Source organism: Marmota flaviventris, chromosome 9, assembly GCF_047511675.1.
Source record: "Marmota flaviventris isolate mMarFla1 chromosome 9, mMarFla1.hap1, whole genome shotgun sequence".
NCBI classification, from domain to species: Eukaryota; Metazoa; Chordata; class Mammalia; order Rodentia; family Sciuridae; genus Marmota; species Marmota flaviventris.
Window position 1 is genome coordinate 73,150,011 of NC_092506.1, and position 22,871 is coordinate 73,172,881.

General features: G+C 36.1%; 2 protein-coding genes across 2 annotated transcripts in view; both read right to left on the reverse strand.

Moving 5' to 3' along the window:
• Nucleotides 1–245: 245 nt before the first annotated feature.
• Nucleotides 246–1,361, reverse strand: Ccdc89 (coiled-coil domain containing 89). Its single transcript, XM_027942533.2, has one exon. It carries the CDS (start codon nt 1,356–1,358, stop codon nt 246–248), a length of 1,113 nt encoding a protein of 370 aa, XP_027798334.2. The 5' UTR covers nt 1,359–1,361.
• A 7,198-nt stretch (nt 1,362–8,559) lies between these two features.
• Nucleotides 8,560–22,871, reverse strand: part of Sytl2 (synaptotagmin like 2) — a 103,660-nt gene continuing 89,348 nt past the window's right edge. The window contains exons 15-21 of the mRNA XM_034636734.2: nt 21,962–22,131; nt 20,448–20,550; nt 18,067–18,237; nt 14,339–14,417; nt 12,074–12,173; nt 10,472–10,677; nt 8,560–9,625 (exon numbers count right to left, since the gene is read on the reverse strand). Coding sequence (XP_034492625.2) covers nt 9,480–9,625; nt 10,472–10,677; nt 12,074–12,173; nt 14,339–14,417; nt 18,067–18,237; nt 20,448–20,550; nt 21,962–22,131 — 975 coding nt within the window. The 3' untranslated portion in view covers nt 8,560–9,479. The remainder of the gene's footprint in view (nt 9,626–10,471; nt 10,678–12,073; nt 12,174–14,338; nt 14,418–18,066; nt 18,238–20,447; nt 20,551–21,961; nt 22,132–22,871) is intronic.

Sequence of the window (22,871 nt, forward strand, 5' to 3'; positions counted from 1 at the left end):
AATTTAGGAAGACTTCAAGGGCACAGAAGGAACTCTAAGTCTTGTGTATTCTAGATGGTAGAACTGAAAATTAGTGTTAGCTTTACAGTAGTAACAACAGCAATGTTATAGTCAAGCGGGTTTTCTTTAAATTGCCTTTTGTGCTTGAAAGTATAATAAATGGAGTATCATCTTTGCTCTTGCCATAATGTTAAGGCACAAATATTTAAATTATTAATCGAAGACAAGAAGCAGCAGAAGCTTCCTTATGGAAAGAGATGGCGGAGTTTGGCATTGAGTTCTCTCTCCTTGCTTAAAAGATCCAGGCTGTGCTTTTTGAAGGCTTCTGACTGAAGCTTGAGTTCATCATAGGCCTTTTGGATCCCATCCACTCTGCGCTGAAGTTCCCGGACTCTCAAGTTGCTGTCTACAGCCACTGCCTCTTGCTCAAAGCGCTCTAGCGCATGCCTCCTAGCCATATCTGCTGCCTCCAACTTCTCCTCAAGCTGCCGGATCTCTGCCTGTTTGTTCTGAAGCACCTTGCCCCTCTCCATGGACAGCTGCAGAAGCTCCTCTTTCTCTTGAGTGATGGTTTGCAGCCTGTCCTGCAGCTCCTGACTCAGGCTGCTGTGTGTCTCCTGGGCCTTTGCCATCTGTTCAATGGCCTCTTGGTACTGCTGCTGGAGGCTCTGCAGCTGGCTGCGCAGCTGCTCTGTCTCCTTGTTGTGGGCGCAATCCTGCTGGCTCTGTAGCTCCAACAGCTCCTTTTCTCGGGCCTGTGCCTGGCAGGCATCCTGAGCACACCTCTCTTTCAGAGCCTCCAGCTCCTTGGTGAGGGCCTCGCTCTTAGTGGTCAGCTGCAATACTTTGGCCTCCTTGTCCTTCAGAGCCTGGCTGAAGAGATTGCTGTTCTCCAGTTTCAGCTTCTCATTGTCTTCCTTCAGCTTGATGTTCTGACTCTTGTATTCATCCTTAAAGCGGATCATCAACTCGTGGTTGGCTGCCAAGGTCCTGAAACGGTCCTCCAGTTTCAGGGCATGCTCACTTTGGGCTTTCAACTTTTGTGCCTCCTGCATCCTCTTCTCCTCCAGCTCTGAATTGAGCAGCTCCAGGATCTGGCAGCGTTCCAGGGCCTCATCGGCCCTCCGCTTCAGAATGCAGATGAGCTGGGACTGCTCTTGGATACGGGAGCAAAGCATTGCCTTCTCACCCTTCTCCTCCTCGGACAGCCCCCTCAGGTTTGCCAAGGCTTCCCTCAGCCCTTCCAGTTCCTTAAACTCCATCTCCTCTTCCTCCTTTTTCTGTTTTTCATTTTGCTTATCTAAGGGTTCTTCACCTGGTCGAGTGTCCATCCCAGGTGACTGCTCTTCCTGAGGCATAGAAGCTTTCCTCCACTAACAGCTGACCACATAGTCTCTCCCACTCTGATTTCAAAAGCCGCAGGGTGTTGCTAGGGACTCTTGGCACTCCAGCTGACTTTTCCAGTAAAGAGTCCTGTAATTGGTGGGCAGGTCTTCAGAATGCTGTGAAGTAACAATAGGAAAAGGGGGGAGGGGATCCTAAGCAAATCTGTCAAGTTACCCTTGCTTTCTAACCAAGGATCCCTCAGTTCACAGTCAGTATCTGGCTTGTACAGCCAGAGAGATGCTAACCGCACTCAATTCCTAGCCCACACCAGGGAAGAAATCTGACTCCCCCTGATTTCCAGTAGGAGTAAACAAATCAAGTTTATACCATCTTATCCCTTCTCATTCTTCCCCATTCAGTTGTCAGGAGAATAAATTACTTTCTGTAATTTTTGTCTTCTCAAAAACGTGTAATTTATGAACACAAAGTAGCAGTAGTACTCCTTGAGAGCCAGGTCCCTAAGTGTCTGGGAGTTTGCTCCCTCATGTTTGGCCCAACTCAGTTTGATATTTAAATATTGAACGAGCAAATCCCAGTGAAATTTCCATCATTTCACCTACCACTGTCCTTATATGAAAATAGATTTTTTTTATTCACCACTCCCTGAATTAGCAAAGTAAGGTCACAGAAAAGTTTAATGAAAATAGATGTGATACATATTAAAACAGAAAAAAAGAGATACAAATGAGGCTTACTTTCTTATTCATCAAAGTCAATTTCAGATGGATTAAATAGTCCAATGTAAGGTAAAGTAAAATCAAAGTATTTTCTTCTAGTAAAAGAAAAGGTAAACATCAAATCTTGGGCCAAGAAGCACTTTCTTAGACATTATGTAAGAGAACAGAAGAAAGCAGCTTGATTAGACTTCATTGAAAATCTGTAGTTACTTGTAATTTTTAAAATTATGTGACCTCTGAGGTTTTTCCAGTCCCTTCATCCTCTGAACTTGCCTGACATTTTACTTTATAGCAAATCCAAATACAGAAGTTTCCCATACCAACCAGGTTTCTGGCCTGGTGGAAAGGTGTTGCTTTGTCTGGAATGCCTTGTCCCACTTTGGAGCTTGTCACTCTGCTAATTTACTAAGCTTATTATACTTAATTAAGAATCATTTTTCTGGGAAGGGATTTGTGGCCCTTACATGTGGAATTGTCCACATACCTCTTTTACCATATCCACTATAGCTTTATTTGTACTCTTAGTGCAGCCTGTGAAAGATTTATTACAATCATTGCTTTACCTGCCTGCCTCCCCCGTTAGACTATGAGATGATCTAATTAGACTCTGAGATCAAGCATGGCAGGTGTTTCTTCCTTGATGATTACATCAGTGCCTAGCACATTGGAGAGTCTCAGATAAATGTGTGCTGAAGGAATTCCAATGAGAGAGAGAGAGAGAGAGAGAGAGAGAGAGAGAGAGAATGAATGAGAATATCCCTAATAAATGTAAGACGAAATTAACATTTTTATAAAGGCTTATAAATGCCAATAAAACATTAACATGTTAAAAAGAGAAATAGATAATTAAATTCACAAAAAAGGGAATAAAAATGACCAAGAACTGAGTCTCAACAATGATCCAACAAGTGCAAGTTAAAATTAGATACCATATAATCTATCAAATTAGTAAAAAAAATTTCCCCTTATGACTACCAAGGACAGGTACATGCTGTTGGTGAAAATCAATTGACTATATATATATTGAGAACTTAAAACATTTTTATGTCTTTTGAACTAAAAATTGCCCTTTAGGTAAATCTTTGCTAGGAAAATAATCTGAAAGAAAACATTTTGCTCAAAGCTTTTCATTACAATATGGTTTACATTAACTAAAAGCTGGAAACCTAAACATCCAAAAGAGTGGAATGTTAAGAAAATTATGATATGTTCATACAACAGTATATTGTATAGCCATTAAACATCATTTATAGGTAAATCTTAATGACACAGCAAATATTTATGTTAGATAACTTTAATAAGAAACAAAACTTATTTAGAATAATCTTAATGCTAAGATAGACAAAGCAGTTGACTATCCCTGTAATCACTATTTCTGGGGGTCCAACTTTATATCTCCTAAGTCATGATGATAAAGAAAAACCTGTGTCATTATAGATGTCAGATGGATTTTTAAAATGCTTCACATCTCACTGGGAACAAAACAGATCCAAAAGAAGAGTTCCAGATTTTTCCTTCAGTCTTAAAGTTTAAGTCTCATTTCCCAAATCATGAATTTCTTGTCTATACAAGGAAGGCAAGGAGATTTTCTAAGCTGAAATTTTAACAAGTATTTACATTATAGGATATTGAAGTTTTGTGAAAGTAGATTCCAAAGATTTAAAAATGTGAATTATACTTACCAGAATTCATTTCTTTTTCACTTTTCCTTAAATGTCAAACATAGGATATTTAAGGAAAAGGAAAGTAACTAGAAAATTACAATGCTCTTTTTCTAATTTTAAATATATTGAAAATTTTATTTGTTGATCACTTTATATATATAAATATAGTTTATATATATAGTTATACATATATATGTGTGTGTATATGTGTGTGTGTGTGTGTATATATATATATATATATATATATATATATATATATATATATATAGTTGTATGGTGTAATGAAAAGAATTCTTTAAATATATTTCCTAAGAAAAGGAAAAGAAGACAGAAAAATACTCAAAATATGAATAGTAGTTGTTTCTTCAGAATGAGAGTTTGGATGCTTTCCCCCTCCTTTTTAACTTTCTAAGTTCCTTACATACAGTGAACACTCAGCAAATATTTGTCTGTGACATCATTTTTTCACATTTAAAAAAATGTTTATATTTCTTTATATAAAAATTAGTTTAAGTAACATTATGTCCACAGATTACTTATCAAGGCTGAGAATATCACAAGATTCATTAATTTAATTCAATAAGTATTTGCAATATAAAGTGCTAGATGCTAAGAATACTTAACAAAATAAATACCTTCATTCTCCTTAAAGAAGTTTAATGATCACCTTTAGCTCCTCTGTGTCATGATTATTTTATTTGTTCAATTATTTTTTTTCCAGATACCTTCAATTCTGAAAGTTTCCAGAATATTCCCTTCTCAAAAGTCCAGCATAAAAGCAGACCATTGCTTTCCCTAATGGAAACTAATGAGTCTCCTCTACCTGCCTTTGTTGAGTATTTCAATATCTCTTTTTTATTTGAATGTTTTTATTTATTAAAATGTTGATAGCTCTATCTATCTATGGAGAGAGTTTCTATCCATGGAGAGAGTTTGTCTTTCTTTTTAAAATTAATATGATACTGTAAACTTTGTCCCAAAGGAATTTTTTTTCCTTTTTGAGCTAAAATTAAATAGAATAAATACATGGTATTGGGCTTTTGAACATCTTCTTTTAATCCCAACAATATTCTGGCCAACCAAGCATTTATGTCTATATTTTATAGCTTATAGGGGAAAAAAAAAAAACAAGTCTCAGAGAGGTGAAGCAAATTGCCACCAGATCACCCAGAGAATAATAAAGACAGATTCAAATCCAGATCTTTTTATAACAGAGCCCATAATCTTAAGTCACACTTCGTTTGTTCATTTGCTCATTCATTCGTCTCACATGTACTGAGAAATGATTATGTCTATTATGCAATTCCAGCTCTCAAGATGAGTACAGCTTAGTGACGGAGACACACAAATACTATCAGCAATTCAGTGTGATAACTGCTAATGTAATCTTGGAGAAGTCAGACATATCACTCCTCTTATGAATATAATGGTAAGAACCAAGTATATTGTAGACAGAAGGAAGGGTGTAAACCAGTCTTTGATGAAGAGGGGAGTATTAGTCAAGACTATTTTGTCAGAAACTCAACTCGGTTTGGCCAAGCTAATGGGGACTTATTGCCTCACAGAGCATTGAGGAAACTCATGGAATCAAAGTAAGAGTGGCAGGAACTAGATAGGATCTCAAAAAACAAACAAAATATTACAGATGTAAAGCTACCAACACTATCTTCTCTGTCAGTTTCTCATATATATTGCAGGCAGGGTGGGTGTGTGATTTTTCTCTAACTAAGGGCATAAGAGAAGAGTGTTTCAGTTGAACTTATGCAGGGCTGTAATCTGTGATAGTGCTGGGAAGTAGGTATTCAGTGGAAAGAAATGGGAGTAAGTTAAGGCTATTGGTAAGAAAGTGGCTGACAGGAGAGAGGAATGATAATGGGAAGCAACTGATAGAGATTTTAGGGACTGAAATCATGGATGCATTTTTTGGGTGGGGAGGGGCGGTACCAGGGATTGAACTCAGGGACACTTGACCACTGAGCCACATCCCCAGCCCTATTTTGTATTTTATTTAGAGACACGGTCTCACTGAGTTGCTTAGCCTCTCACTTTGCTGAGGCTTGTTTTGAACTTGAGATCTCCTCAGTCTCCATCTCCCAAACCATTGGGATTACAGGCATGTGCCACTGCGCCCAGCTTTATGGAAGCATTTTAAGAATAGATGTTAAAGAATCATGAACTGAAAGTATAGAAGATTTTAGTCAGAATGGGATGTTTGGATTTAATGTTTCAGAGACAGAATAGTTTCCAGGTCATAGGGAACTATACCTATGAAATTCATAGATACATGTGGCTGAAAGGGAATGGAGGCTAAGGACATTTAAATCAAGGTCAAGGTACTAAGAATCCAGGGTGTTTGATACATATTCCCTATTCTGTGGAGCCAACTAAATGAGGTTAGTTGGAAGGATGGTAGATGATCATAAGAGGGAGTGAAGGGGATAATGATAACAGCAAATATTCTTCTGAGAACTATTTGTTGAGCATGAACACTTTGATTCTTGTATTTTTTGCCTACAGAATAAATACAAGTTCCTTTTTTATCCCCCCTTCAACAGACAAGATGGAGAAGTTAGGTAATTTGCCCAAGGTCACACTGCCACTAAGTGGTTTAACCGGGAGATTCAAATCCAAATCCTCTCTTCTGGAAGCTACTTAACCATTACTCTCCATTCCCTGATGTAACTGGATGGCATATTTTTAGAAAAAGAGGTAAATAAAGAAGATAAAGAAGCAAAGGTCTGAAATCAGATCCTACATGCTAGCTGAGGTACTGGATATGGGAGAGTCTTCTCTTCATGAAGCTAAAGGAAAACTAGTTTTCTGGAACAAATTAGCCAAAGAATCAGAAGGAATGTTCTGTAATTCGATTAAGTGTGTGGGGACACAGTTTGTTTTATGAAATAAAGGAAAGAAATTAGTGCATAAGCCTGGGAGGGAGTGGAGACAGGAGAGGAGATAGGAGAGCGATCCCAAAGCAGAATGGGAATGAGAATGCTAGTGAAAGCAGATGTTCAGGAACTTCTTATTTGATGGTAAGTATGAATGACAGGGATATGTAAAAAGAAGACCAAGCACATTATCTGGGAACCATAGGTTGGGAGAATGGAAGAGTGGTAGGTTAATAGTAATCATGCTTTTGGTGGACTCTTAGGTCATGTGAGCAGGCCATGGGGTCCTCAGGATTACTACTACTTCCTTAGAAGTTGTAGTAGACATGGTGGATGGGGGAATTTAGGCCTCTCTGGAAGGAGTCACCAGAGAAGATTCTTAGATGTACTACTTCATTTAAAATTTTTGAAATGTTTTTGAGACAAAAGTGGCATGAATGCCCTACTCTTCATTTCTCTACCATCCATGTTTAAACAACACTCTATTCTTCTAACTAGGGACCATTTCCCCAAGGCCACAGGGTAGGCACATTACTGAAGACAGGTTAATTATGAAACCTTACTGCCTCTACTCCTGACCACAGTGAATGGTTCCATGGTGGGAATGTGATGCAAACCTGGCCAGTTTCTCTCAGAGATTTCTCAAATAGAACCTAAGAAGGACAAGTAATCTAACTGGGAGGTTGTGATGCTGGGGCTACCTGAGGTGCTATTTCCCACTCCTTGAGAGAGAAAAGATAGCATCTGAGTTCCTACTTTCAGTCTGCAAGTCCCCAAATTAACCTAGGTTTCTGAAGCAGTTGCTTAATTCCATGAGCTAACCCAGTGTCTGTCCAATAAATCCCCCTGTTGGGCTTTTTTCCAGTTAGGTTTCGGGGGTGGGGTGGGGGGTGGGGTGGGATTTAAAAGGCCCTAAAACATGCAGTTCAGGGAAATGCCTCCAGTTTCAGGAAGCATGCTTTGAAAGATCAGCAAGTCTTTACCTAAGAGTCACACTGGCTCAAAAAAACCCTTCCACCTGATTTTACAGAAGATTTCAGGCTGCTTACATTTTAAAATACATGAAGCTCACACTTAGCCTTCTTCTGTGGTAAGATAAGATCAAATTTATAATTTGTATTTTCCTTTCCAGAAGAAAATGTGTGAAACCCCCTGTGGATAGATGCAAGACACGTGGGTGGTTCTATTGCCCACCCCAGTGTTTGGGAGGTGAGGGATCTGAGCATGGGAAGATGCAGGCAATCCTGATCCTAGGTCAGTGCATACCAGAACCTATCGCATTAGTGCCCCAGAGTTGGCTGGATGCTAGGAGGTAGTTGAACATGTAACAGAAAGAAGAGCTTGTCCACTCTGTGACATGGACAAGCCAGGATGGGATTTACACTGCTGGTTACTGCATTCCAGGCTGAGCTCTACTTAACTCATCTTTCCCTTCTTTAAGGTCAAAGAGAATAGAGTTAAATATTCCCAGAAAAGACCTAGAGAGACAGTGGAAGGGGTGTTGTCCTAGGTAAGTCTCTTACTGACAAGTGGACACAAGGCCATCTAGTATCTGTTTGGGCAAGGAGGTGAGCAGTTAGAGGTTTTGATAACATTTACTAGATACCTGTTGTAAGACCCCATACTCATTTATTACCTAGGCTTCATCAAACCTACATTAAATCGGCACTTGTTTTGAGAAAAGCAAATTAGTTGAGTCCTAAGGAGGAGTAACATTTCATGTACTAAAATCATCCCAAGAGTTCTCTGGAGAAAAAATTTTTAAGAATAAATATTAACCTATATTATCTGTCTGCTTGGGGGAAATAATGCCAAAAGTTACAGTGAAGACTGAAATAATATTAGCCCAAGTTCATAAGACTTTTTTGGCAATTTAGATTTTATGATTCCTACTTATAAAGGGTTTCATTTAAAGTACAAAGCCAGGCTAATTTGCCAACACAATGTAAATCATATGATAATTTATTCTAAGGGTTTTTACAAAATATTTTATGAAAATTATACATATATAGGAAATACAATAAAATTCAACAATTTATATTCTAATTAAAACTTTGTTGCAAAGCACATCTGTGGCTACCATTATACTGCTTTAATATAATAAAGTTATGGGAAAAGCAATCATATATAGGCAAAGTTTTTTAAAACACATTCTATTACAAAATACAGACTTGAGACCTACTTTCAAATTAAGCCAAAATAAACCAAGAGCTGAATTCCACTTATGGCCAGTGGGTGGCACCAAAGTACACTTGAGACTGGGGGAAAGAAAAAGCAGTTTCTCAAGGTAGAAATGTGCTCAGTCATGTTCTTCTTATTGCCCTAACATGGAATTCCAGATTATTAGAGATTACAGGGTAAATAGTTATCTTATTGTGTAATTCTTTGTCATAACCGATGTTGCTCCTCTCCAAGGCTACCCCAGGAGTATTTTTGTTACTTTTTTCTACAATCTACCTATTTACAAGTACCAGTACTTGCAGGGGTTTGTGATAATCAAGTGGCAGGTTTAACCATAACACAAATGTGGTGTGAAACCAGAACACTCTGTTGGTTAAAAATACTCCTAATGAAATAATTTTTGGCAGAAAAATCTTTGAAGCAGCAGCAACAGTTCAATTTTTCTAACTTGCTCAGGTATCTCCTTTAATGTTGGAGTCACAAGTAAGTCACATATCTTGTCAGTATTTAAGTCCCTTGGGCCCTTGTAATCCAAGAAACACATGCAGATGACTTCAACATGCTGTGTAGTCTTTATTGGTGGCAACAGAAGGAAGCGAGAATCTTTGTCCATGTAGTCAGATTTTCAAGATCCAATTTGACCTCTGTAGTAGTTTTCAGCAGAGGAGCAGTAGGCTCTGGGCTTATTTGGAAATCTTGGCAATCAAAAGCATTCTGAGGGGCAGTGTTGCTTCAATCCAAGTGTTGGGGGAATTCACCATCTTCTCCCAGAGAGCAACCTCCTCTGAAGTAGAATCCATCCAATCCACTTCAGTCCCATAGCTTTTACCTGATTTAACAATTAAAAAAAAAGAAGGTATGTGTTGGGGGGACTTTGCATTTAGAATGGAATAGCCCATTGGGGAAATGGTATTGGGGGGGGAGAGCGGTGTTGTTATTCCCTAACTATAAGCACTAATAGAAGACATCTATAAAGAGTTTTAATATAACCAGAAAGCAGATCTGGGACATCACATAAAAAAGAACTATTTGACCATCTGAGTAGACCCCATTTTTGAGATCATTCTCAGACCAAGTACTTCTCTTCATATGAATATAAAACAGATAACAATTTGTCAGCAGCATAGAGGGGTTTGGAGGATTCTGCAAGTGTGGTTAGGCTTTGGCACCTAGCAGACTCAATTTTGAATTTTGGCTCTGTCCCTTATTAGCTCTGTTACTTAATTTCTTGGAATATCGGTTCTTTTGAGAAGTATATTATTAAAAACCTCATAGAACTATTATGAGGATTAAATGAATTAATAATGCAAATAAAGCATTGAATACAGTGACTAGTGCTCTATAAATGTTAGTTGCTATTATTAAAAACACACCTTTAGTCTCAAAGGACCATAAATATTTTTTCAAGGTAGAAGAGTGATATAGACATTTCTGTTCCCCATACCCTTCCCACCAACAATAAATTAAGCTCTGTATCAACAGACAGGACACCCTGTTATTTCTCATACTGAAAGCCATTGGCATACAGCCTGACATCCCTTCACTCATTCATTTCATTAAACTTTATGGAGACAGGATATTTATTTTCACTAGGAAGAAGCAAAGCAACAAACAACCCTCTAGTGTCTCCAGGGGAATTTGGTTCACGGAGAATTTAAAATGTAAGAAACATTACCTGTTCCAAAGCCAATCCGAAGACCTCCCAAAAACTGGTTGGTTAATTTGTAATGGTCCCAGACAGTGAGCTCTACACAGGCTTCCATCAGATCTTCAGGCCTGAACCCATCGTATACCATGGTATGGTTGAAGATGGGGTTGGTGGTTTTCCCTACAGCTCTTGTCTTCTGGCGACTTTTTCTACTTGTGTCTGGAAGGATGGTACTACAAAAAAATTTTAAAAAGAGGCATTGTTGTGAGAGCATTTTAATAAGAGTGTAACAGTGAACACTTATTCTTTCAATATACTTCAGCACAGCTACTAAAGGTCAGCAATGGAGGAAAAGGTATGGAGAGAGTGTTGGTGGTTTGGGGGAGGGTAGGAGAAGATACATTATGCTGCAAAGACCTGGACAAAGTTGCCCAGACCTGGTTTGAATCTTGACTCTGCCACCTATTTGCTGTTCATTCTAGGGGAAGTTGCTTTACCTCTCAGACACTTGTTTCTGGTTTACAAAGTGGGAATGGTGTTGCTGACTTCATAAGGTTGATCTTAGAATTAAATAAAACATGCAAAATGCTTAGTTCAGTGTCTGTGGTAAGTAAGTGCTTTATACAGTAGCAAATGCTTGAGGATTTCTTAAATTTTAGAAGCATGGTCTATCCCAATGCTTTATGGTGGCATAAAGACTTACTCTTATACACGTTTGAAAAAAAGAAATCAACTTGCTAGGTTGACCTTGGGAATAAAAAAAAATGTTTTTTTTTTTTCAATTACTTATGTCTTACTTATGGTAATAATTGAAGGAATTTAATGCATAATGCTTCTTGTTAAGGCAAGAAGATCTGAAAGTGGTCTCACAATGGGAGATTGACCTGAGCTGAAAACTCTTACCAGTGAATAACTGTGAATAACTATGAAGAGTATACACAGGAAGATGATAAAGTCATAAATACCTAAAACTATGTCACATATATTTAAATAGCTACAATTTGTCTTCTAATAGACTCTATATAGATAAAATTAGAGAGAGTTAGATCATCATAATACCTATTCAGTTATTACTTACTAGGTTCCAGTCACTTTTTACACATAACAGAGAAAAAAGTTTACTCTTTAAAAGCCCAAACAGTTTTAAGCTCTATGAGCTAACTCTTAGTAGGGGGTTGCTTAGCAAATTATTTTCCAAATATCTGCAGTCTGATACAAGAGTCCTTTGCAAATGGATCAAAAACATGGGGACAAAGGAAAGGAGGAATGCTTCCTGCTTACAAAGAAGTCAAGGAGAATGACATCCCACCATTAGAAATTTGATAAATTATTTTGTATTAATCATTGCCCTCACCAACAGTTATACCTCTAGAAGATGTTGCTTAGCTGAGCTTGAGGTCTCTAGTTTTATTTGTACGTATGACCTCTTAGTTTTATGATTTTAAAACTAAATGAAGATTTGGAAGTTCATGTTACAGATTCCTCTAGTTTAAATCACCATTATACCAGGTAAATTCATTTAAACTATAATTGATGAATTTAAACATCACAGATACAGAAAACTGAAACCAGCCAGCAAAGGCTAGTCTATAGAAGAACTGAAGACGACTGAGTCATTAATGCTGTTACCATTTAACAAAAGAATTTAGATGACTTCCCCTTAGTGGTGGCAGATCAAGGCATTCCTTCACCCAGATGTGCACTTCGCCAGTTGTAGGAAGCTTTTTACCTGTAGAGAACAAATAGAAAAAAGTTTTACATTTCTCTTTTGGCAACATTGCATCCAAAGGTATCAGCCCGAAAATGGTCTAGCACAGGAATACTAGCTACTAGCTAGTGCTTGATGGTATCAAATTGACAAAACCTATATATGCCTAACTCTATCTTTCATAGTCCAGCTGCACTAAACTCAGAGAACTCCATAAAAATAATTTATAAGAATAAAAAAAAATCGGGAGTTCATAACCCACTTGAATCAAAGTGTGGAATATGATATGTCAAGAAATTTGTAAGGTTTTGAACAACCAACAATAAAAAATTAAAAAAAAAAAAAGAATAAAAAAAATCATATTTATTCTAAGTACACAGTATTTCATCCTTTTTTGGAGAGTTTTGCTTGGTTTGACAAGATCAGATATTAGGAATATGAGTTATCCATTTATGGCTATATTAAAAATATCTCAATGAAATACATAATCCTTTCAAATATTAACACCATTATCAATTGGTGCTGATAGAAGGAAATTTAAATGTATCTGAGTATGAAGTAACCAAACAGGTTCTAGCTAAGTTATAGCCATTTTTCTTGTTGAAAGTGTTTGTTTGTATTTTATAGGGATATTGCACATGCATACATACTAGCTAATATTATGGATAATTGCCAATAAGCTGGTTTAGTCTGAAGTTGCTGTCTAGATGGGGTACACATGGATGGAGGAACAATATCAGGATCGTGTAGCTCAATCAGTAAACCAAACAGTACTTAATGATCATCTATAATATGTTCATCTCTGTGATTGGAATGTCATTAGATATACAAGAAATAATTTATACCCTTGGAGTATAGATTAAATGTTAAGCAGGAGAGATTAGTTCAAATAAAACTATAAAATGCAATGTAAAGTGAAATGCCAAGTTATTATTGCAATATTCTAGAAAATAATGTGGTCAATGAAGGCTAATATAGTCTGCAAAAGCATTAGGGAGGAGATGGGACTTCATCTAAGGCTTGGATAGGTTGAGGAGAATAGGAAGTCATCCCAGGGAAGAAAACCTACATAAGGGAGACTCAGACAAAGTAGAGCCCACCACAACATTCCATTCTCCTGGTCCACACCACAAAGAGACAGAGGGGAAAACGAGCAATGAAGTTAGCATTTCTATGCATGTTGACAGGATACAAATCATATGCAAAAAAAAAAAAAAAAAAAAATCTGCCTTTTAGGAAGATCCAGAAGTTACAAGATGATGTCTGGCAGGATTCTGGCCTAAAGATGTGCCCTGCTTGCCCTCTGATTTTTTTTTAAACTTAATTAGAATACCTTTTCTAGTTCAGCCACTGCCCTCACCTCCATTATTTCTTTCATATCACTAACTTTACTACCTTGTTACTGAAAACATTTGAATCTGTAACCACTAGTTTCAACCATAACATTCCTACAGACTCTTAAGGATAACCCCCTGGGGAACTTTCTTGGGAAACAGGGTGGGGATAGGACCTGGCATTTAGTTCCTTCCAGTTTTTTAACTCCTAAACTGAACTGAAGACCTGAGGCCCTAATGTCAAGGATGTGATTAGTAATCTTGAGAAAAAAAAGTGCATAAGACTGAAAATGGAAGACCAGTGAGCTCTGATTTCTTAAGGACTTTCTATGAATTCTTCCAATTCCTACCTGTGAAAAAGCATACTCAAGTTCCATTCTTATCACAGCATTATCATGAGGCCCAAATTATGAATAAAGGAATGGTCATTCACACGGTGAAGATAAAGCTTTTTGAAGAGTGAAGGGAAACTTAAAATAAGAATTGAAAAATGGACTGAAAAAATTAGAATTTCTCATAGAAATAGAAAACAGCACTGACATAGGAGAAAAGTGGGGTTTCAGAGTAGCAAAATGAAAAAGTTCTGGAGATCTGTTTCACAAAGTGGTAAATATACTTAACATCACTGAGTGATGTGCTCAAAAATGGTTAAGATGTTATATGATTTTTTTGCCACAACAATAAAAAATGAATTATCTAGTTTACAACAGAGAATTGATTCATTTGGTTTATACATTTATTAACTTAGTAATTTTTTTTAGAGCTTCATCTTTGAAAATATAACAGAATAAATCCTTGGAGAGATAAGGGATAAGCAAAGAGCATGGCTCTGAATAGAAAATCAGTACAAACCAGGGGTTGGCTCTGGAACATACTGGAGAGCTAGCTTCATTTCACCTCTGTTTTCTGCTTCGAGGGCAACTGGTGCTGTCTGAAAAATAAAGGAATATCAGCAAGTGTTGAGTCACAGATATTTTATCCTGTTTGTGGGTACTTTGTTACAGGGCCATACCTGTTCTATGACTATGTATAACTCACGCTACTTTAAAATTTTCCTCTGCATCATAATTAGACTATTATTTTTGTAACTTGGAAAACAAAGCTGTGAATCTTAGAAAACCCTGCAGAGCACCCAGTAAACATTTCATGGCCTTTAGTCTCAAAGATGGTGGAGAAATCAGATTGGTTTGTTTGGAGATGGGAGAGGGGTCCTGAGATGCTTTCAATTTTATCAAAACACATAAATTTTGTTAGTCATTCAACCATCACATAAAACAATTTGCATTCTCTTTCTTTAAAGAAATATGGGAGATAGCATGGGAAGGTGGGGTGAACAAGTCAACTCATTTTCAAAGCTGTATTAACCTGATTATTATAGACCAAGTGCATAGGAGTTTAAGAATTACAAAGACTGGACAAAAAATTTTAATATGCATATCTGTTATTTTCAAGCATGGAGGGGGGAGTTTTACTTTCAAATATGGTTATTTAGTTCCAAAATATGTATATGCATCAGAAATGCTATTGACACTTTCTGAGGAATTCAGATTCAGCAGACCTTGGGTAGGACTAGAAATAGGTGCCTCAAATGATTTTGATGCAATATTTGGGAACTATATTCTTAGTGGAACTGTTTTATTATGATATTAAATAATGGTTGACATTATATATGTTTATCATTTCTATCTCTGATGGTCTGGCTTAGACTACACCATCATTCATACTAAGATTTAAAAAAAATAAATTTGAAGGAGTTAAAAAGAATAATTGAGACAGAAAAGGACTCAAATAGACAAGATCTTAGAGCCCAACATTGTTCTCTGCTTTTCACTTTGAAGAATTAGCTCATTTTTACATAGTGCCAAACTAAGAGCATAAAAAGTCTGGCAGAAAGACACTGCTGAGCTGAGCAGCGCTTTTGGCAATCTTATGGGGCTGGGGGCACAAAAATTGGGATAGATTATCTCCTAAGAAGGAATGACACTGGAAAATATCCTAGACTAGTGGCTTTCAATTTATGGTCTCTAGGTCAGCAGCAGCAGCATTGCCTGGGAACTTTTGGGAAATGCATATCCTTGAATTGTCAGCTCACTCTCAGACTGGATTGAGGTGGTCTGTCTGTATTTTATCCCTCAGGAGTAAAGTATACCGTTTCAAATTATTCTTAAACTTTTTCATGCAATAAAAAGTGAACAGGAACACCAAGACAAAGGCCCAAATGATCAAATCAGGATTTAAAAAGAAATAGGAGAGACACATGATTGAAATACTGAATACATGCTTGTAATAACTTTACTATAGTTATACTATTTATGAGTGAAAAGGAATCAAAACAATCAAATGAAAATCTAAATCTGAAAAATATAATTTTTCTGTTATTGATGGGTTTAAATGGTAGAGTAGAAGCAGGAGATAAAATTATTGAACTTAAAGATAGGTTGCCAAAAAACAGCCTGAAGCATAGAGAAACAAGAATATAAAATACAGAAAAGAATATGAGACATGAGATAGAGTAAAAAGTTATATACACATATGTAATTGGAAGTTCCAGAAGGAGAGAGTGAGAAAAAGTAGGGCAAAATTAGTATTTGAAGAAATAATTGCTGAGAAATATTCAAAATTGATGAAAGACACCAAGACACAGATTTAAGAAACTTGGTGAACCAAAAAAAAAAAAGGGTAAATACAAAGAAAACTACACTCAGTTTATTATAGTAAAATTGCTAAAAATTAAAGGAAAAAGAATTCTAAAATATGACAAGAAACAAATACATAAACTTCAAAGAAACAAAAATAAGACTAATAACTGACTTTGCAATATAAATGAAAGTCAGAATACAATGGAATGACAGCTGCAAGTGCTGAAAGAAATAACTGACAACCTAGCAGCTGAGCAAAAATATCCTTCAAAGTCTAATGTGAAAAAGATAGTATAATACAAAGAAAACTTGAAAGAATCCATTGGCAGTAAAGAAGAACTTAAAGTAAACTAAAGAGAAGTCTTTTTAAAAAAATATTTATTTTTTAGTTTTAGGTGAACACAATATTTTATTTTATTTTTATGTGGTGTTGTGGATCGAACCCAGTGCCTCGCGCATGCCAGGCAGGCACACTACCACTTGAGCCACATCCCCAGCCTGAAAGGGAAGTCTTGAACACAAAAAATAACTACACAGAGATGCAGAAAAAGATATAGAGAAGTAAGAAAGGAAACATGGTCAAATCTAAATGTACAGATTATATAAAACAAAATGTCTTCTTTTAAAACATGATAAAATACTACAAATATTAGAGAATGAATAAATAGAGTTAAAATAGTCTTGGTTTCTTTCATTGTCCTGAAAGTGGTAAAAATCCTTATTTGTATTAGACACTTTTGTATGTGTGTGTATGTGTGTGTGTTGTGCTGGAGATCAAACCCAGGATCTTGTGCATATTAGGGAAGTGCTCTACCACTAAAGTATACCCCTAGCCCTTATACTAGACACTTTCAATGCAAGGATGAATAATGTAATTTCTACAGTAATCAATAAAGAAAAAGAAACTATAAATGATATATTAATAGAAGGGAAAATGGAATTATATGATAATTGATTACTCCCAAAGAAGGCGATTGTGGAAATAAGGAAAAAAAAAGAAATACTAAGATTTGACTCCAAATATGTCAATAATTACATTAAATGCAAGTGCACTAAGTAATCTAATTAAAAGACAAATATTTTGACCAAAAAAATTAAAAATATTGCTTATAAAACCATAACTACAAGAATTCAGAAAGGATGAAAATCAAAGGATAAAAACAAACTTCTAACCAATGGAAGCTGAATGAATGAGCTATACAGAGAAAACATATTTTATGACAAGAAGTATTACTAGAGGTAAAAAAGGATATTTTAAAATAATAGTAGTCCATCAGAAAAATAAAACCATTTTTGCGGGGAGGGGTATTGGGGATTGTACTCAGGGCCACTTGACCACTGAGCCACATCCCCAGCTCTATTTTGCATTTTATTTAGAGACAGGGTCTCACTAAGTTACTAGCACCTGGCTTCTGCTGAGGCTGACTTTGAACTCACCATCCTCGTGCCTTAGCCAATTCAAGGTATTAGTAAGATAAACTAAAAATAAACAGCAAATTAAAAGAAGAGACAAATCCATAATCATATCTCTTTTAGTAATTCATAGTATACAGATACAAGATATAAAAGATTTTGGCAGCCATTATTGACTTAATTGATATAAAACATTACATCCAACAACCAAATAACATACTTTCAAGTAACTCATGAAACATTCATCAAATCTGAACAAATGCTAGGTTAAAAGTACATCTCAATTTTCAAAGAAACAAATTATTTAAATGACCTTCCTAAAGTCTCTGAAATATTTGTTGTTAAAGGATCCAAACATTCTCCCTATAGTTCTTTTTCCTCTTTTTTCACAGAATGTAGAAGCTAAATAAGTTCACAGTAATTTAAAATGACTCTAAACTATAGATCAGCACCATAAATTAAGTCACTAAACTTTTTTCCTACATATCAGGTCACACACCAACCAACCTTACAATGACCTCAACTTACCTTCCGCTTCAGCGGGTACCACCGCAATTGCTTGTTCTGTTTGTTGTCCCAGTCCCATGCTTCCAAATCAAGTTCCACCTCCCCCAGGAAACTATTGCGCTTAAAGGTATCCCGATGCCAAACAGACAGGTTCAGCTTCTGTGTCTTTAAGATTTGCTTTTCAACTTTATACTGCAGTTCAAAGAAGAAATTTAAACAATGAATAACATTACTTTACTCCAAAGTCATGACACAGAAATGAAGAGAAAGTCATCTGCATAGATCAGATTTTCTCATTTGTTAGATTTCAAGTCTCAAAAATATTGCAAAGTCATCTTATTCTAAGTATTTTATTTCAAAGAGCTAAAATTCATCTTTCATTATAGCTGATGTTCTTCCCACCCCGTCCCCCCACCCAGGAAAAGTAGACTATGGCTCAAATATCATAGCTGGTAATAGCTTTCTAAAAACAAAAGTCAAGTATTCAATGTTTGTTGGATGTTTTCAGACTAGATATAATGTAAATCAAATTCAGTCTAAAAATGCAAATCAAATATAATCTAGTTATCTTTTTCTACTTGAGGACAAGGCACATTTCAAATAGACTTTATTTTTTAGAGCTGTTTTGTGTTCATGGAGAAAATGAGCAGAAAGTGCTGAGTTCTTATATACCATCATGCACCCCTCCCTATCAACATCCCCATAAGACAAGATATTTTTCAAAAAACAATAAAAATTTGTTTTTTCCCTAGCTTCATGTGATAAAGCAGAGAATATTTGTCATCCAACAGTTTTTCATGCCAAATCTAAGTCAATCCTTGATTACATATAATCAAGAAAGAATAATAGTACTTCTAATCTAAAAATAATCTCCACTTGGCTTTATGATGTATTACATGACTGTCCATTTTGGTTGTACAAACCTGCCTTTCTCTGCATTTACCATTTAAATTAGCTGGCTTTTCCAGCTGATTCAGAAATAGAAAGGTAGTGGGGAATATCACAGTTAAACAGTAATTAAAAACTTGCTTACAGAAAATCCACAGGTGGCTAATTCCTCCATGGATGATTAAGAATTTATTTAACTGTTTGTTTTCCCAGAGGATAATCAAATACTTAAAGAGTTTTCAGCTGGGCGTGGTGATGCCCACCTGTAACCCCAGCAGCTCAGGAGGCTGATGCAGGAGGATCGCTATTTCAAAGCCAGCCTCAGCAAAACCAAGTGACACCCTGTCTCTAAATAAAATATGAAATGGGGCTGGGGATGTGGCTCAGTGGTCGAGTGCCCCTGAATTCAATCTTCAGTACCACTCCCCCCAAAATAAGAGTTTTCAAAAAGAAGTAATGAATGACACTTTTTACAGTTTTAAATGATCTGTTAGTCACAACAAAGACAGCATGATAGAGTTTCGGAGAAGAAAATGAATTATGGGTGTGTGAGCCAGGTATATTCTCCATTCATCTGTTCATCCATCTATCCTTCTCATAAACATTTTTTGGCACCTGTCCTACACAGTGTATTACCTATGAACATTTGTTAAAAGTTTAATGTGTGCTAATCACTTCACATATATTAACTCTTTTAATATCTACAACCACTGCAGCTGGTGAGTACTACTATTGTTCTTTTGCTGATCCCCAAACCATCATTTTCCCCATTTCTCAGATCTGAGATGCAGGTATATAATTTTCCCAAAGGTACACAAACTATAAACGCAGCACAGCCCTCATGGAGTATAAAATTTAGTGTCAAACAAACCACTAGAATAAAGTGCTGAGTGTTAACATAAGTTTATCATAAAACAAAGTTTTTGAGGCAGCAGACAGCAAAGGAACTTAGGATTTAACAACATAGGAACATAGGAAGAGGTATTAATAACTGTGTAGGAGGTAGTTAGGGAAAAAATATGGGAATAACTATTCCATCCCAAAAGAACAGAAAATCAAGGCAGTCAAGAAAATGTACTTCCTCCAGAGTACAGAAAGGAATATAAGATGACTAGAACAAAGATTATGAAAAAGTAAAGTTGAGGTCAGAGCTCTGGTTGGGAAGGGACTGGTATGCATGTTATTAAGGATGGACTTGCTCCTCAGGGTAGTGGGAATCATAAAAAAAATTAAACAGAGAAATATCAAAATTGTAACCTTGAGCCAGTTACTCTCTCTGAGCTTCATTTGCCTCATCCAGCAGGGGATGCACAGGGAGGGCATGACATAACACATATAACACTCATGGACAGCCTCTCATACAGAGCAGATTCTCAGAAATTTATATTCCTTTCTTTTCTTTGTTTCCTTGGTGACTGACTTCATCTGTGTAAATACTACCCAAGAAGACATGGCTATTTAAATTGCACAGGTCAGCATTTAGGAGTTTCCTATGTAAGAGAGTTCACAGATACCCGCAATATCTCGTTGTACACGGGATTCAAGGTTTTCTTCACCACCACTGTTTTCTTCTTGCCCATTTTGCCTTTGTCTGGTAACAAATAAGTCTTTACATATCTAAAAATAAGACAAAATAGACAAGTAGGTCAGAGAAGATAAAAATGTTTCCACGTCTACTCCTAAAAACCACAATGCCATTATTACCCTAGGTTCATGTATGACTGCACATATGGTGCAATGCTACATCATGTACAACCAGAGAAATGAAAAGCTGTTCTACAATTGTGTATAATGAATCAAAATGCATTCTGCTGTCATATATACCTAATTAAAATTAATTAATTTTAAAAAACACAATGAAAACTTACAGCAGCAATAATTATTTAACCACATGGAGAAAAGTAGTAAGTACTAAATGTTCACAACAACACCTTTATAATTAGATATTGAAAGGGATTTTAATGCAATAGATCACTTAATATTGTTTAAGTTTTTTTAAACATTTATTTTTTGGTTACAAGTGGACACAATACCTTTTTTTTTTTTTTAATGTGGTGCTGAGGATCGAACCCAGTGCCTCATGCATGCTAGATGAGTGCTCTACCTCTGAGCCACAACCACAACCCTGTTTTGAAGGATTTTAAGGGAAATTTTTTGAATTCATTTTTGCCTTCTGGCCTCCCATCATGTACGGGGAAGGGAGAGTGCCTGCAAAATAGTGCTTAATTCTGTTGGTTAGTTTTCTATTGAGAAAAGGCTTCGGTGCTTCCAGTTTTTTGTTTGTTTTGGTTTTTATTGTTGTTATTGTTTTAAGTTTTTGTTATTTTTTGGGGGGAAAATTTAATTTTGACACAAATCTAATTGAGCCAATTAAAAAGATGAAGAACATTGGGCCCCACTGTTTTTACACTAAAAATGAAAGAAAAAATATTAGGTTTGGCCCAGCACAATAATTAAGAATTAGACTTCTACAAAGGGATGAGTGGAGAATACCATCTGACTTTTGCAAATAAAATGAAATGTAATCAAACTTGTGATTTAAAATATGAATTAATAATTTTCTCTAAAGTTCTTCTGTAGGACTTAGTTTAAGTAATGGAAGCTATGTCATTCTAAAGTCTTAATTATTTTTTTACACCATAGAACATTAAAAAATTTGAAAGTGTTCTGGAAAGAGTCAGGGATTCAAGTTTTCATTCTTAATTTTGCTGCTATCTGAATTCACATATATGGGTTGTTTTCTCTATCCCTTATTTCCTTATCTATAATATGAATGAATTGGATAAGATGTCTTCAAAGGTTTCTTCCAACTTGAAACTTTTTGTGTTTCTCTGTGATTTTTATAATTTTAATGTTTGACGTATAAGTTTATAAAGTAAATAAAACAGCATTTCTCTCCACCTTTTCAAATAGTCCTTTTAACAAAGTCACACAAAGACTCTTTTTTGATTCTTTTATTTTCTTCTTTATTCCTACAAGATTCAGTTCGAAAACTAAGAGAAAGTAGGTGACTCCAAGATGTACTTACGGGTCTGAACGTTGTTTTTTTACGTCTGCTGCTGCTAAGTCCTTACACTGGGCCACAAAAACATGCAGCTCTTTCAGTGAATCCACATAGTCAATTGCAAACTGAATGTTTCCTTTCACTTCCAGATTGCCAAAGTCTCCACTGTAAACACTCATCACACTGCCACTCACCTGAAAGTATCAGAAACATGCAGTGTTTGTCTCAGAGCAAAAACTATGGACATAATCCCTGCTTGGCATTATTTCTCCAGCTTATATGAAAGCAGTTAATTCTTAGCAGGGCGTAAGAACATATCAATACAGACAGCATGACATGATATACATGGTTAGGGTTTGTTTGTTTGTTTAAGTTGTTCCTAAATGACATAGATGAAAAGTGAAATGCTAAGTTATTTACATGCTGGCTCATTTGAAAGGAGGGCGATTTCATGCTAGGTGGCATTCAAAGTTCCATTTTTAGGCATGCATAGTATTTAAAATGCTAAAGACAGAAAATGTGAGAAACTCTAGGTCCACAAATCACAATGACACATTGCTTAAATTTCCAAGGCACTGAAAAGGAATTTTATCCATCCACTGAATCTAGGAAAATGCTTACTGAGCCATGCACTTTTAGAGGTCAGAAAGGGTAGAAAATGGATGATTGATGAAAGGGGGTTTAAAGCCTTCCCAAGGGTATACATTAGATTATCAGCAGAAAATCAATTTAAATAGATTTCTTTAAAAAGGTTTCAGAAATGCAAGGCTAGTAAGAATTGAAGCAAAGCTTCCTTTTTTGTTTAGCATACCTGGTAAGATATATGTATGCGTATGTATATGATAAAAATATTTAGATAAGTATATCTCAATACACTTATATATGTATATTTCTATACTACATGCACATTCTATACTAAATGCACATACAACTA